This window comes from Monodon monoceros, unplaced genomic scaffold (genome assembly GCF_005190385.1).
Source record: "Monodon monoceros isolate NGI ecotype Baffin Bay Population unplaced genomic scaffold, NGI_Narwhal_1 Super_Scaffold_21, whole genome shotgun sequence".
Lineage (NCBI taxonomy): Eukaryota > Metazoa > Chordata > Mammalia > Artiodactyla > Monodontidae > Monodon > Monodon monoceros.
In genome coordinates, this window is record NW_021703778.1 from 76925886 (window position 1) to 76942337 (window position 16452).

The following is a 16452-nucleotide window of genomic DNA, read 5'->3' on the forward strand; positions in this document are numbered from 1 at the left end:
ATCAGTTCTTTTCTTTAACCTACTGAGATGATGAAATACAAATGGAACTATTCTTATACTCTTAAAATTTTTTATTGATATGGTGTATTGTAACACACTCTTGACTTCAACATGATGATGTTTATGATTTTTAGAAAGCTCTTTACAAGTGAGATCAATTTTAGCAGGAATTAGCTTTCCATCTCTTTCTATTTAGGGAGCAGTTTAATTGCCATAGGCTCTATCTGTACTTTGAAAGCCTGCAACAATAAAACAAGCGGGGCCTACTGTATGGGTGAGGGGCATGGAATTGAAGACAGATCTCAAACAGTTCAATTTCTTCTTTGGTTATTAGTCTATTCTCTAGTGTATTTTTGTTGTTGCTATTTTGGGTTTTTTTGTTTTTCCCTCTTCAAGTGAACATGGGAAACTTAGTTTTCCTAGACTAGCCATTAGCTCAAACTCACAAGTAAGCAGGCTAATGCAATTTAAAGCAACCTATGTTTCTCCCATTAAGATAAACATCTGATGTTGGTGAAGCTGAAAAACAGTTTTCCTGAGGGTGTCAACTGTTACAGGCCTTTTTGCTAGGCACCTTAAGGGATTCATCAAAATGAAATAAAATACCTAGGCACTTGAAGGAGATATCTGGGGTACTGGTAATGTTTCCTTATTTGGGTGCTGGTTACATGGGGTGTATGGTTTATGAAAATTCATTAAGGGGCTTCCTTGGTGGTGCAGTGGTTAAGAATCCGCCTGCCAATGCAGGGGACACGGGTTCCATCCCTGGTCCGGGAAGATCCCACATGCCGCGGAGCAGCTCTGCCCGTGCACCACACTACTGAGCCTGCGCTCTAGAGCCCGCAAGCCACAACTACTGAGCCCACGAGGCACAACTACTGAAGCCCGCGTGCCTAGAGCCTGTGCTCTGGAGCAAGAGAAGCCACTGCAATGAGAAGCCCGCGCACCACAACAAAGAGTAGACCCTACTCGCCGCAACTAGAGAAAGCCCGCGCACAGCAACGGAAGACCCAACGCAGCCAATAAATAAATTAATTAAAAAAAGAAAATTCATTAAGCTCTGTGTTTACACTACGTACAATTTCCTGTATGTGCATTCTACTCCAATAAATTTTTAAAATTCGTCTTTTGCCACAGCCCACAGCTGTATGTAATGGCATTGCTTACTGACGCAAAACACGGAGAGAACCTGAATACCCCGGCAGAACGGAAGGCTCCCGCTCCCTTAAGGCGAACAAATTAAACGGTTTCTACTACCTCTTCCTACTGCTTTGGTTCTGTTCTCAGTTAACCTGGGGGTTGGCGCTGGCCCTTTCCACGGAAAGGTTCTGGGGACTGAGAAAGGGACCCGGTATTCCGCCCCAACAGCTCGGCACTGGCCGACTTGCTCCCGCCCCGATCCGAGGAGGCCTCCGCCCCCACACGCCCCAGCGTCACGTGACCGCCACATCACCTGACCCGGCGCGAGCGGAAGGTGGAAGTCTTGGGCGCGGGCTTCCTGGCGCGATGGTGAGGGATGAGGGGTGATGCGAGGCAGTGGGTGCTGGGGGCGGGCAGAGTACGAGACCCCCAAATCTCACCGCCGCGGCTGCGGGAAGGGTGGGGCGCCGGGTGCGAGGAGATGGGAAGTCTGCCGGGCCCCTCAGCAGACACTTGGGTGCAGTCGTGAGGGCCGAGGCTCTGGTAGAAAAAAGCCTCCCTTCACCCTCCTCCCTGCAGGATGGGTAGGGCAGGGCGGGCCGGCAGGCTAGGAGTGCCTTGATGGGAAGGAAGGGCCCGCGCACCCCCGGGACACGAGCTGGGGCTTGTCCCTCCAGGCCTTCCTCTGCCCCAAGAGGCCCTCCCAAAGGTGCCCACTTCCCAGCGCTCCTGTGGGACCTGGAGAAAAACTTGCTTACAGTTAAGCTCAGTCTTCTGCACTGTTAGGAAGGCCCTTCGCTCTTCCCAGAGCCAGAAAGGAGTAGATTTGGGGTTGGGATTTCCCAACTCATACATCCATTCATTCCTTCAACAGGCTGTGAGTGCCTGCTGTATACCATGCACTGTGCCAGGCACTGAGACTTTGGCTACAGGAGGGAAGGGCCAAGCTGGAAGTTTGAATAGGCAGTCATAGTTAAGACTTGAGGGGAAGGGGCCAAACTCACCTTGTGCATAGTGTCAGGGAGGCGACCCAAGGATGACATCATATGAGGGCCTGGGAGCAGGGAAGAAAGCTAGCTGGGTGCAGTGCAGTTTGCGTACCAGGGGTTAGGAGGCATGGAACGGGGCTGGTGAGAGGCTGTATCTTCAGACAGGGAACAGCATTCCAAGGCTTCAGGTGAGAGGGGAGCATGGCTCCCTAGGAATGAATGCATTTCATCACCTGGAAGAGTAGAAACTGCAGGCTAGTGAAAGATGAAGCTCGACAGGTAAGCATAGACCAAAGCTTGCTGGGTCTTGAGAGCCACATAGAGGAGTTTGGACTTTAAGAAGAGGGTGCTGGGAAACTAGGAAGAGCCTTTCAGCTGACTTGTGGAGGGAGCAAGAGAGGAACAGAGAGCCCAGCCTGGGGCAGCAGGCCCCCCAGGAGATGGTAGTGACTTGAGATAGGGTGGAGAGAGTGGAGATAGAAGTGGGGGAAATCAGCAGGGCTCAGGGACTAAATGCATGAGGGAAAAAGGAGAGGGAGGGGTCTGGGCGTGGTTCCCAGGTGGTGGTGCTCACTGGGGTGGGGGCAGGTTTCAGCTGGAAGAGAACCAGTTACTTTGATACGCGCTGAGTGAGGCGTCTGAGCTGCCAGGTGCAGCTGGCTAGGAGACAGTCTAGATTTAAGTGTCTGGAGCTCAGAAGAGAATCTACAATGGCAGTTATAAATTTGGGAGTCATCAGCACAAAGATGATCATTGAACCCTGAAATGTGTAACCTGTCTCAGCCAGAATATTAGTTGGGAAGAGAGGACCTAGGACAGAACTTAGAGAAAAGCCAGCATTTTAAGAAATTGCACAAGGAACACGTGCTTATGGTAAAAAAGTAAATAATACAGCGATGGTAGAAGTCAGAAAAAATGCAGAGATGGTAGAAGACTTCTGTGGGTAGAAGTCAGGGACCCATGAAGTTAGGAAAAATATTACCTCTCAATTTTGGCTAACTTCAAACTGAAATTTAGTATTTTCTTCAATTATGAGTGTTGGCAACAAACCCCACTATGATTAGCAGCACCTCTGACTTTGTCACTAATAGAAATCAGATATTTTCATATTACAGCTGTTGGCATTGTTTACATATTGTTTATGCTCATTTCTAAATTACTGTCATTATTTGACTTGAAACATATGTCACATCACCAATTTGTTTTGAATACTTTGATAACTTTTTTTTTTGGCCACTCGACGCGGCTTGCAGGATCTATGTTCCCTGACCAGGGATTGAACCCAGGGCCATGGCAGTGAAAGCCCAGAATCCTAACCACTAGGCCACCAGGGAACTCCCTATTTTGATAACTTTTAATTAGTTTCTTTTATTATGGAGTTTTCCCTATGTATTTAAAAAAATATTTATTTATTTATTTGGCTGAGTTGGGTCCTCATTGCGGCATGTGGGATCTTTCGTTGCAGAGCTTCTTGCAGTGCACGGGCTTCTCTCTAGTTGTGGCGTGCGGGTTTTCTCTTCTCTAGCTGTGGTGTGGCCTCCAGAGCGCGTGGGCTCTGTAGTTTGTGACACAGGGCTCTTTAGTTACGGCACGTGTGCTTAGTTGCCCCGCGGCATGTGGGATCTTAGTTCCCTGACCAGGGATCGAACCCATATCCCCTGCATTGGAAGGCAGATTCTTTACCACTGGACCACCAGGGAAGACCCTCCTGTGTACTTTGTACATCTAAAAACATCATTTTGGGAAAAGCCTATAGACTTCACCAGGTGCCTGGTGAGTCCATGCCACAAAATGGGTAAAAACTCCTGAAATAGAAGAAGTACAAGGCTGTCCTTAACACTCCCACCACCTCACCAGCAGTCCCAGTCCCCTGCCCCGGAATGATGACAGGGATCACCACTTGGGGGCTGGGGAAAGGAGGGTGAGCCAGAAAATGAGACAGAGGCCAGGCCATCGGGAGAAATCCAGAGGAGTACGCGGCTTCGGGAAGGAGGATGTGTTTGTGCCAGATGCTGCTGAGGAGTTAAGGAAGAGGAAGACTAGATTTAGTGAAGAAAGTCATTTGTGACCATGGCTAGAGAACTTCATTGGAGGCCCACGTAGAAGCCCCAGGGCAGTGGGGTCAGGTGTGATCAGGGGGATGACAGGTGAAAAGGATTGGAGGTTGAAGGGTCATGGAGCAGGTCTGAAGTGACTGATAAGGTGAACGATGGGGCCAAGTAGAGGACATGGGATTATGGGGCTGCACTGAGGGCCCAGCAGAATCAGGAGAGCGTGGACTGACCGTGTACCCAGTTAGCGGGTTTTGTTCCCATCATCTGTAAGCAGCCCAGACAGAGGCGTGGGAAGATGAACATGTATATTGCTGTGCGTTAGAGCTTTGCCACAGAAACAGGACAAAGGACAGTTGATCAGGGGGTGGAGGATATTGTCAAGATGTGGTTAACCAGGTGGGTTTGCATCCTAACAGAGGAGATGGGCCTTGAATAAGTAATAAAACGTGATATATTCTGTGATAAATGCCATGGAGATCAAGAAGGAAAGATAAACAGCTAAAGCATGATGGTGAAGAGCTGTTTTATTTTTTTTGAACAGCTTCCTTGAGATAAAATCGACATAAAACAAACCATGTGTGTGTAAATATATGGTTCAATAAGTTTCGATGCATATATGCTCATGAAAACATTACCATGATCAAGATAATGAATACATCCACTGACCCCAAAAATTTCCTTGTGTGAGGGGCTATTTAAGAAAGCATAGTCAGAGAAAGTCCATCAGAAGAGGTGTCATTTGAGCAGAGACCTGAGTGAAGTGAGAGAGCAAGCCATGTTTAATTTGCAACAGGAGCAGCAGGGAGGCCAGTATGGCTGGAGCTGGGGAGGGAAAGGAGGAGGTGGTGAGATGGTCACCCGCACCCTGAGGCCAGGTACTTTGTTGTGCTCCATGCTGCACCCCAGTGCTTAGAGTGGGCTGCCCCACGGAGAAGGTGCCCAGTCATGTCTGCTGAGCACATGAATGCCTGGGACAGCCACGAGAACAAGGTTTGGTGGCAGGGTGAGTCAGGGAGAGGGTTCTCCAAACAGCCTGGTAGTAGGGGAGAAGACGTGGGCCAGAGGGCACGCATCTTGGACAGGCAGCAGGAACCCTGAGGAGCAGTAGCGTGGGAGACACCTGGCCATACGTCAGCCGGCCCTCCAGCCTGACCACCTACCTTACTCCCTTGCAGAGGTTCCGGTTCTGTGGTGACCTGGACTGTCCTGACTGGGTCCTGGCAGAGATCAGCACGCTGGCCAAAATTGTTGAGTGCATGAGGTCTTGGGGGTGGGGGCAGAGAGGGATTGCGGCTGGGGGCTCTGAGGGTGGAGGGTGGGGAGGTCACTCTTGAGCTGGGGCCTCAGCGCTCTCGGGCTATCCGAACATGCTGTGTGACTGATCAGGTATGTGGCCAGCCTTCTCTGAGCCAGCCCACCAGCATGGAGGGGTGAGGTGGGTCAGTCTGGCTGATGTAAGGCCTTCCCCTCCAGTCCTCCGTGAAGCTGAGGCTGCTGTGTAGCCAGGTGCTGAAGGACCTTCTGGGACAGGGGATTGACGTGAGTGCAGGGCCCCGCACCCCACTGTCCCATGACCCTGTGACCCCCACTGCCCTGAAAGTGCACCAGACCCAGGGAGACGGGTGATCAGCTCCCACCCTCCCTAGATACCTCGTGTCCTTGCCACAGGATCCAGGCCAGGGGTTGGGGGCTAGTGAGCGGGGGTCCGGCACCCCTTGAGGGCCTCCTTTCTCCACAGTATGAGAAGATCCTGAAGCTCACCGCTGATGCCAGGTTTGGTGAGTACCCCACTGGGTCCGCAGACCTTTGGGCAAACCCGGGTATTCAGCCTGGGGCCTGGCACAGAGGCCCCTCCTCCCAACAGCCCACTCTGACCCACCTGCCTCAGCAGAGGAGCACGAGGGAAGAAAGACATTGCCAGCCCTAGGGTCCTCTGCCCAGTCCCAGTGGGGCAGTAGCGGTGCTCATGGCTCAAGGAGGCCTAGGGGCTCTGAGCTGAAGATAGTGGGGTGTCAAGGAGGTGGCTGGGGCTGCAGTGACACCCCCCATTCCACCCACGGCTCCCCCCAGAGTCGGGTGATGTGAAGGCCACAGTGGCAGTGCTGAGTTTCATCCTCTCCAGTGCGGCCAAGCATAGCGTGGATGGCGAGTCCTTGTCCAGTGAACTGCAGCAGCTGGGGCTGCCCAAAGGTACAGGGATGAGGGCAGGCAGGTGGGTAACCTGTGGGCCAAGGGGTGCCAGGCAAAGGTCAGGCTGTGTGACCCTGAGATGCACCTTGCCCTCTCTGGGCCAGGAGCCTGAGACCTGCCCTTTGAGTGGCCTAAGCCCCAGCACCCACCTGCTAGCTCAGGGGACCTCCCTTCGGCCCCCAGAGCATGCAGCCAGCCTCTGTCGCTGTTATGAGGAGAAGCAAAGCTCCCTGCAGGAGCACCTGCGGGCCTGCAGCTTGCGAGGTGAGTGTGGGGTGCCCGGGTGGGGGCTGGGCTCCGTTCTAGAAGGTGCATGTGACTTGGGAGGTGTTTGTCCTCAGAAAGGAGACTTAACCACATCACATGTCGAGCAGTCACAGAGCTGGGATTCCTGACACCAGCCCCGGTTTCTTTCCTCTGAGATCTGCTATGGGTAATCTGAGCTCCTGGATCAGAGGGATGAGAGCTTCTCAAAGGCCACATAGCCCTGAAGGGTTCAGGGCTGAACCAGGGTACGGGCTAGGGCTGCCTGGCTCCCCTGCCTGTGACCCTGAGCCCCTTTCGGTCTTGCAGTGAATAGGCTGACAGGCGTGGGCTGGCGGGTGGACTACACCCTGAGTTCTAGCCTGCTGCGGTCCGTGGAAGAGCCCATGGTGCACCTGCGGCTGGAGGTGGCAGCTGCCTCGGGTGCCCCGGCCCAGCCTGTTACCATGTCCCTCTCAGCAGACAAGTTCCAGGTCCTCCTGGCAGGTGAGGCTCAGCTGTACCTGGAGGGTAAGGGGCCCTCCCGGATCCTGCCTAATTGCCACCTGCCTACCTACCTCTTGCCCCTGCAGAACTGAAGCAGGCCCAGACCCTGATGAGCTCCCTGGGCTGAGAAGAAGAGCTCATGGGGCCCATGTGGAACTGCCCTCCGAACTTCTCTTCAGGGGGTGCCCCAGCTCCAGGACCCTAGGGGCCTGGCCTCCTGGATGTCTGGCTTCCTAGGTTACCACCTGATAATTCAGCCCAGGGATCCTGAACACTCTTGCAGCATTGTCTTCCCTCCCCTGTGAAAGGCACGTGTCAGTGGTTTTCATGAGAAGGACGAATAAACAGAAGTGTAAGAAGTGTAAAGAAGTGTGTGCATGGATTTCTTTTGGGTTCAGATCAGAGGTTTTCAGGAGAGAGACCAAGTGACATACTGACCTCCCTGACCTATTGCACGTTTTCTTTTTTCTTTGCTCAGCTGTGATTGAGGCAGGTCAGGGTTGAGGCAGAACGAGAGCCGAAATGAAACAGCTTGTCTGTAGACAGGAAAATCAGGGTTCTAGCTCCCAGTCCTATGATGCTCTTGACTCTGCCCTCTCTGTGCTGGCCCTGTCCTTAGGCTGGCAGCAAGTGGTTGGCCCCAACACCAGATACCCCAGGTAGAGAAAGGAGAGAGCCCTTGCCTCTCTGTCATCTTCTTTAGGAAGAGAGAAGGCCCATGCCGGAACCAGTCACTGGCAAGTGGAATGGGATAATGGGCTGAATGTTTGTGATGCACCCATTCCCCACCCCCTGCCAAATTCATATGTCTAAGCCCCAACTCCCAGTGAGATGGTTTTAGGAGGTGGGGCTTTGGGGAATAATTAGGTTCAGATGAAGTCATGAGAGTGGGACCCTTGTGATGATTAGCACTCTTATAAGAAAAGGAAGACAGACTCTCTATACCGTGGAAAGGCCATATGAGAACATAGCAAGAAGACAGCTGTCTAACAAGGCAGGAGAGAGCCCTCACCAAGAACTGATTCTGACTCGAACTTGGACGTCCCAGCCTCCGGAACTACGAGAAATAAATGTCTGGTTTTTTGGATTTTTTAAAAAAATAAATTTATTTATTTATTTATTTATTTTTTGACTGTGTTGGATCTTCACTGCTGTGTGCAGGCTTTCTCTAGTTGTGGAGAGCGGAGGCTACTCTTTGTTGCGGTGCACAGGTTTCTCATTACAGTGGCTTCTCTTGTTTCGGAGCACAGGCTCCAGGGCACGCAGGCTCAGTAGTTGTGGCTCACGAGCTCTAGAGCGCAGGCTCAGTAGTTGTAGCACATGGGCTTTGCTGCTCTGCGGCATGTGGGATCTTCCTGGACCAGGGCTCAAACCCATGTCCCCTGCATTGGCAGGTGGATTCTTAACCACTGCACCACCAGGGAAGTCCCTAAATGTCTGTTTTTTAAGCCACCCAGTCCATGGTGTTTTGTTATAGCAGCCCGAACAGACTAAGACAAATGGCCTCCCAGGACTGGCTTAGGCCAGCTAGGGTCCCTTGTAGAACAGACTGATTCCAGGTGTGGGGCAGGGAGAATACAAGGTAAGCCTAGAACATCTCGGGATCCAAGGAAGCTATCAAAGAATAATAAGTAATGTCAACAGGAGCCAGCTCATCCCACTGGCTAAAGATGGGACAATTTAAGCATCAAAGATATAAGGACTCACTCCTCTCCTGGCTTCTGCTTCTGGAGAAATGGAGCAGATAGGCTTTTCTCTGTTCCTTCCACTAAGCTCAGCTAAAAACCTTAGACGTTATATATAAAACAAACATAAGACTATGAAAGGTGACAAGAAGAAGGCAGACTGGCTAGACCTCAAGACCTGAAGAACAACACAGCAGAGAATTCCTTAGATTTTCTTTTTGCTTCATGTATCCCAAGCTGGGAGCTGGAGAAGCCATCCACCTAGAAACAACACATAGACAAAGGAAGGCCCAACAAAAGCCTACTCTCTCTAGGCAAAGGACTGGGAAAAGGACAGTCCAGCAGGACAGAAAAAGTTACAGACAGTAATGGCTGTACTCCAGCCACACCCTGCAGAACTGCAGCCCTTCTTCGACCCCTGCCTGCAAAGGCTGAGTGGAAGCCTAGACTCCCACCCCATCCAGCAATAAGGAGGTGGCATACCCCTTTCCCCACTGGTACTGTGTCAGAGGAGGCCTGCTAAAAGAGAAGATTTAAATAAGATGCAGTCTCATAATACCCCAAATGTCTAGGATTCAATTTAAAAAATCGTTGTACCAAGAACCAAGAAAATCTCAACGTGAATGAAAAAAGACAACAAATGCCAACACCAAAATGACTCAGCTGTTAGAATTCTATGCTAAGGATTTTAAAACAGCTATCATAAAAATGCCTCAAGTCTCAGCAGAGAAACAGAAGATATAAAGAACCAGATAAAAATTTTAGAACTGAAAACTACAATAACCCAAGTAAAAATCTCAATGGGTAGACTTAACAACAGAAGAAAGAATCAGTGGATTTGAAGATAAATCAATAGAAATTACCCAGCCTGAATAACAGAGAGAAAATAGTTTGGAAAACAAACAACAACAAAACAATAAAACAGAGTTTCAGGGACCTGTAGGACTATAACAAAAGATCTAGTATTTGTGTTGTCAGAGTCCCAGAAGGTGAGGAGAAAGAAGGTAGGACAGAAAAAGTATTCAAAGAAATAATGGCTAAAATTTTCCAAAATATGGCAAAAGACTCAAACCTACAGAGTCAAGAAACTGAATGAACTCCACACAGGTTGAACCCAAAGAAATCTATGTCAAGGTATGTCATAATCAAACTTCTGAGAACTAAAGAAAAAAAATTTTGAAAGCAGCAAGAGAGTGATGACACCTTACATATAGGGGGGAAACAATTCGAATGACTGAATATCTCATTAGAAACCACAAAGGCCAGAAACAAAAAGCGCAACACGTTTTGGGCCCTGAAAGAAAAGAAGTGTCAACCCAGAATTTTATATTCAGCGAAAATCACCTCAAGAGTAAAGGGGGAGTAAAAGAATGAAATTAGAACATTTTTCTCACACCATATACAAAAATAAACTCAAAATGGATTAAAGACCTAAATGTAAGACTGGATACCATAAAACTCGAAGAAAATGTAGGCAGAACACTCTGACATAAATTGTAGCAATATTTTTTTGGATCTGTCTCCTAAGGCAAAGGAAACAAAAGCAAGATTAAACAAATTGCACCTGATTAAACATAAAGCTTTGGCACAGCAAAGGAAACCACTGACAAAATGAAAAGACAATCTACAGAATGGGAGAAAATATTTGCAAATGATATGACCGATAAGAGGTTAATATTCAAAATATATAAATAGCTCATACAATTCAATATCAAAAAAACAAGCAACCCGATTAAAAAATGGGCAGAAGACCTGAAAAGATATTTTTCCAAAGAAGACATAGAGATGGCCAACAGGCATATGAAAAGATGCCCAGCATCACCAATTATTAGAGAAATGCAAATCACAACCACAATGAGATATCACCTCACACCTGTCAGAATGACTACCATCAAAAAGACCACAAATAACAAACGTTGGCAAGGATGTGGAGAAAGGGGAACCCTCGTACTTTGTTGGTCTGAATGTAAATTGGTGTAGCCACCGTGAAAGCAGTATGGAGGTTCCTCAAAAAACTAGCAATAGAACTACAATGTAATCCAGCATTCCTACTTCTGGGTATTTATCTGAAGAAGACAAAGACACTAATTCAAAAACATACATGCACCCCAATGTTCATAGTGTGTGTGTGTGTGTGTGTGTGTGTGTGTGTGTGTGTGTATATATATATATGATATCACTCAGCCTTAAGAAATAATTAAATTTTGCTATTTACAAAAACATGGATGGACCTGGAGGGTATTATGCTTAGTGAAATAAGTTAGAGAAAGACAAATAGTGTATGATATCACTTATATGTGAAATCTAATAAATGAAATGAATGAATATAACAAAACAAATAGACTCACGGATATAGAGAACAAACTACTGGTTACCAGTGGGGAGACAGAAGGGGGAGGGGCAAGATAGGAATAGAGGATTAAGAGGTACAAACTACTATGTGTAAAATAAATAAGCTTCAAGGACATATGTACAGCACAGGATATATAGTCAATGTTTGATAATAACTTTAAATGGGGTATAATTATAAAAATATTGGATCACTATGTTGTACACCTGAAACTAATATAGTATTGTAAATCAACTATACTTCAATTTGAAAAATGACAAAATTGTAAGGCATTTTAAAAAAGAGTAAAGGGGGAAATCAAGACATTCACAGATGAAGGATAACTAATATAATTTGTCACCAACAGACCTAATCTAAAAATAAAAAGGCTAAAAGGAAACCATAAACAAAACAAAAAGACAACCCACAGCATGGGAGAAAATATTTGCAAACGATGTGACTGACAAGCGATTAATCTCCAAAATATACAAACAACTCATGCAGTTCAATATCAAAAAAACAAACAGGGCTTCCCTGGTGGCACAGTGGTTGGGAGTCTGCCTGCCAATGCAGGGGACACGGGTTCAAGCCCTGGTCCGGGAAGATCTCACATGCCGCGGAGCAACTGGGCCCGTGCGCCACAACTACTGAGCCTGTGCTCTAGAGCCTGCGAGCCACAACTACTGAGCCCACGTGCCACAACTACTGAAGCCTGCGCACCTGGAGCCCATGCTCCGCAACAAGAAAATCCACTGCAACGAGGAGCCGGCGCACCGCAATGAAGAGTAGCCCCCACTCGCTGCAACTAGAGAAAGCCGCTGCGCAGCAACAAAGACCCAACGCAGCCAAAAAAAATAAAATAAATAAGTATATAGAAAAATAAATTGTTAAAAAAAACAACCCGATGAAAAAATGGGCAGAAGATCTAAATAGACATTTTTCCAAAGAAGACACACAGATGGCCAAAAAGCACATGAAAAGCGATGCTCAACGTCGCTAATCATTAGAGAAATGCAAATCAAAACTACAGTGAGGTATCACTCCACACCAGTCAGAATGGCCATCACCAAAAAGTCTACAAACAATAAATGATGGAGAGGGTGTGGAGAAAAGGGAACCTTCCTACACTGTTGGTGGGAATGTGAATTGGTACAGCCACTATGGAGAACAGTGTAGAGGTTCCTTAAAAAATTAAAAACAGAGCTATCATATGATCCAGCAATCCCATTCCTGGGCACATATCCAGAGAAAACCATGATTCAAAAAGATACATGCACCTCAGTGTTCACTGTGGCACTATTTACAATAGCCACGTCATGGAAACAACCTAAATGTCCATCAACGGATAAAGAAGATGGGTACCTATATACAGTGGAATATTACTCAGCCATAAAAAAGAATGAAATAATGCCATTTGTAGCAACATGGATCGACCTAGAGATTATCATACTAAGTGAAGTAAGTCAGACAAAGAAAGACAAGTGTCATATGATATTACTTATATGTGGAATCTAAAACATGATACAAATGAAGTTATTTACAAAACAGAAACAGACTCACAGATGTAGAAAACAAACTTATGGTTACCAAAGGGGAAAGGTGGGGGGGGAGGGATAAACTGGGAGGTCAGGATTAACATATACACACTACTATTTATAAAATAGATAATCAACAAGGACAGGGAAGTCTACTCAATACTCTGTAATAACCTATATGGGAAAGGAATCTGAAAAAGAATAGATATATGTATATGTATAACTGAATCACTCTGCTGTACACCTGAAACTAACACAACATTGTAAATCAACTATGCTCCAATATAAAATAAATTTTTTTTAAGAAAAAGGCTGAAGGAGGATCTCCAAACAGAAAGGAAATGATAGAAGAAGAAATCTTGAAACATCAGGAAGGAAGAACAATGGAAAGACTAAAAACATGGATGCAGCAGACTTTCCTTCTCTTGAGTATTTTGAAATATGTTCGACAGTTGAAGCAAAACAAAATACTGTTAGATGTGGTTCTCAATGTATGTAGAACAGATATTTAAGTTTATTATAAACACGGGAGGGCAAAGGGAAGTAAGGTTTCTCTATACTCAACTTGATAAAATGTCGACACCAGTGAACTGTGACAAGTACATACATGTGTATAGTGTAACACCTACAGCAACCACTTCGAAGGGTATGCAATATAACACACTCAAAAACAATATAGGTAAGTCAAACTGGAATTCTAAAAGATGTTCAAGTAGCCCACAGGAGGGCAAGAGAAAGAAGACAAAATGAAAAACAGGGAATAAACAAAGCACAAATAAAGTGGCAGACAAAAGTTCACAAAGAAATTTCCAAGTCTCATCAAATGTATAATATGAACTTGGTTTCCTAGGTAGCATTCCCTCTTCTGTGTTGTCACAGAATCCCTTAGAATCTCCTCTCATTGCTATTGTAGCACTGCATTAATTTTGTATTTACTACCTGCCTTTTACCAGCCTTTTTTAAAGATGGGAATTGTATATCCCTGTTTGTATAGCCCCAAAGACTAATACAGTACTCTTTCAATAAGTGGGGGTAAAAGATAAAGATTGCAACAAATTTAAAGATATTAAATGTGGAAAAAAATCAATGAGTCCATAAAAGATAACCCCCCCAAATCAATTCTAATTTGTCACCATTGGATATTATTGCACCAAATTCTTAGTCTAAAAATTGATAATTAAAGAGAAGGGTTTCAGAATTTATCCTTCTTTTTAGTATTTCAGAATACCCAAATAACCCTAGTCAATGAAGTAAATCTCTTCTTTACAGAAGAATTCCAGCTAATGTAGAAGGAATGACAGAATCAGAAAATCACCATTTTGTAACTCCCAATTAAATACTTGATTGAGGCAAGGATCACCAGTGATGATAAAGCCATTAGGTGAAAGGTTGATGTGATGTGAAACTGGGTATTTGCGTGGTGCTAAAGAATCACCACATGTAAACAACCCAATGTCCCTCAGCTGGTAAGTGGATAAACACGCTGGTACGTCTACACAGTGGAATACTACTCAGCAATAAAAAGGAATGAACTAGGGGCTTCCCTGGTGGCGCAGTGGTTGAGAGTCCACCTGCCGATGCAGGGGACACGGGTTCATGCCCCGGTCTGGGAAGATCCCACATGCCGCGGAGCGGCTGGGCCCGTGAGCCATGGCCGCTGGGCCTGCACATCCTGACCCTGTGCTCCGCAACGGGAGAGGCCACAACAGCGAGAGGCCCGCGTACCGCAAAAAAAAAAAAAAAAAAAGGAATGAACTGATCGATAAGCATAACAACGTGGATGGTTCTCAAATGCATTATGCTATGAGGAAGAAAGCAGATGCACAAGGCTATGGGCTGAAGATTCCATGTACAGGCATACCTCGGAGTTAACTGCAGGTTTGGTTCCAGAACACTGCAGTAAAGCAAGTATGGCAATAAGGTGAGTCACATGAACTTTTTGGTTTCCCAGTGCATAGAAAAGTTTTGTTTACACTATACTGTAGTCTATTAAGTGTGCAATAAATAGCACTGTGTCTAAAAAAACAATGTACAAACCCTAATTAAAAAATACTTTATTGCTGGGGGTGTGAGCGAGGGATGGATTGGGAGTTTGGGATTGGCAGATGCAAACCATTATATATAGAATGGATAAACAACAAGGTTCTACTGTATAGCACAGGGAATTATATTCAATATCTTGTAATAAACCATAATGGAAAAGAATATGAAAAAGAATATACATATAAATGTATAACTGAATCACTTTGCTGTACAGCAGAAACTAATACAACATTGTAAATCAACTATATTTCAATAAAATAAATTTTAAAAATACTTTATTGCTAAAAAATGCTAACCATCATCTGACAATGGAGGATTGCCACAAACCTTCAATTTGTAAAAAAAAAAATGCAATATCTGTTAAGTGCAACAAAGTGGAGCGCAATAAATGAGATATGCCTGTGTATGATATTGGCAAAAAACTATAGGGGCGGAAAACAGATCAGTGGTTGCCAGCGAGTACGGTGTAAGTGTTGACTAAAAAGGTGCACGGGCAAATTTTAGGGGGGTGATAGAAATGTATTATCTCTTGATTGTGGTGATGATTATGAGTGTATGAATTTGTCAAAACTCACACTCTAGGGCTTCCCTGGTGGCACAGTGGTTGAGAGTCCGCCTGCCGATGCAGGGGACACAGGTTCGTGCCCCGGTCCGGGAAGATCCCACATGCTGCGGGGTGGCTGGGCCCGTGAGCCATGGCCGCTGAGCCTGCGCGTCCGGAGCCTGTGCTCCGCAACGGGAGAGGCCACAACAGTGAGAGGCCCGCGTAACGCAAAAAAAAAAAAAAAAAAAAAAAACTCACACTCTAGGGACTTCCTTGGCGGTCCAGTGGTTAAGACTCCACACTTCCAATGCAGGGGGCCACAGGTTCAATCCCGGCTGGGGAACTAAGATCCTGCATGCTGTAAGGTGCCACCAAAAAAAAAAAAACCTACCAAAAACAAACAAAACAAAAAACTCACATTCTAAAAAAGATGAATTTTACTGTATGTACATTTTAACTTAATTTAAACAAACAAAAATAGACCAACAAAACAAAGAAATCACCCCATAGATTACTTAGTGGTCACAAGGTGTGAAACATACCTTTACAACACAGAAGTCTGGCTGTCAGAGCCTCACCAGTGATCAATTTCAGCCTCACTAAAGTGAGACAACCAGATGTTGGGCACCTCCTAATGTGATGCAGTTTGGAGTACAGAGCAGCACCCAGGAGACATATGTATTTCCAAGCTTTAGATCTAATTTCTGGTGTGCAGGGAAAACTAGAGATAGAGGAACAAGTTAACGACACCCAAGGAAACATCAGACAAATCCAGAATGTGATGGGGCATCTCAAAGGACAATTGGCTTGGAATCTTCAGAAAGGTCAGTATCATGAAGACCAAAAAAAAAGGAGGTGAGGTGGGTAAGAGGTGGGGAGGGTGGTTCCATCTAGATTAAAGTGACTGAAGAGACACAGAATCCTTATTTGGTGTCTGCCTTGAACAAACTAGCTATCAAAGACATTTTGCGGACAATTAGGGAAATCTGAATGTGGGGTATGTATTAGGTAATATTAACAAGTTATTGTTGGGACTTCCCTGGTGGTGCAGTGGCTAAGACTCCGAGCTGGAGTCGATCCCTGGTCAGGGAACTAAATCCAGCATGCTACAACTAGGACCTGGTGCAGCCAAAATAAATAAATAATAAATAAATATTTTTTTTAAAAAGTTGTTAACTTTACTAGCTCGATAA

The 16452-nt window shown here is 46.0% G+C and overlaps 1 protein-coding gene across 8 annotated transcripts; it reads left to right on the forward strand.

The window, feature by feature from the left end:
* The first annotated feature begins 1453 nt into the window (after positions 1-1453).
* Positions 1454-7674, forward strand: COMMD4 (COMM domain containing 4). Of its 8 annotated transcripts, none has more exons than XM_029239703.1 (8): positions 1454-1509; positions 5359-5430; positions 5657-5722; positions 5922-5961; positions 6254-6373; positions 6557-6637; positions 6947-7123; positions 7210-7489. In XM_029239703.1, exons 1-8 carry the CDS (start codon positions 1507-1509, stop codon positions 7248-7250), a joined length of 600 nt encoding a protein of 199 aa, XP_029095536.1. In that variant the 5' UTR covers positions 1454-1506; the 3' UTR covers positions 7251-7489. The 8 variants fall into 8 exon arrangements, 5 of the variants coding, with proteins under 5 accessions (XP_029095536.1, XP_029095533.1, XP_029095535.1 ...); XR_003796104.1 differs by lacking the exon at positions 1454-1509 and adding an exon at positions 1641-2408 and having other exon boundaries at positions 6715-7123; positions 7210-7260; XR_003796103.1 differs by lacking the exon at positions 1454-1509 and adding exons at positions 1641-2408; positions 6715-6806 and having other exon boundaries at positions 6254-6637; positions 7210-7239.
* The last annotated feature ends 8778 nt before the right edge of the window (positions 7675-16452 follow it).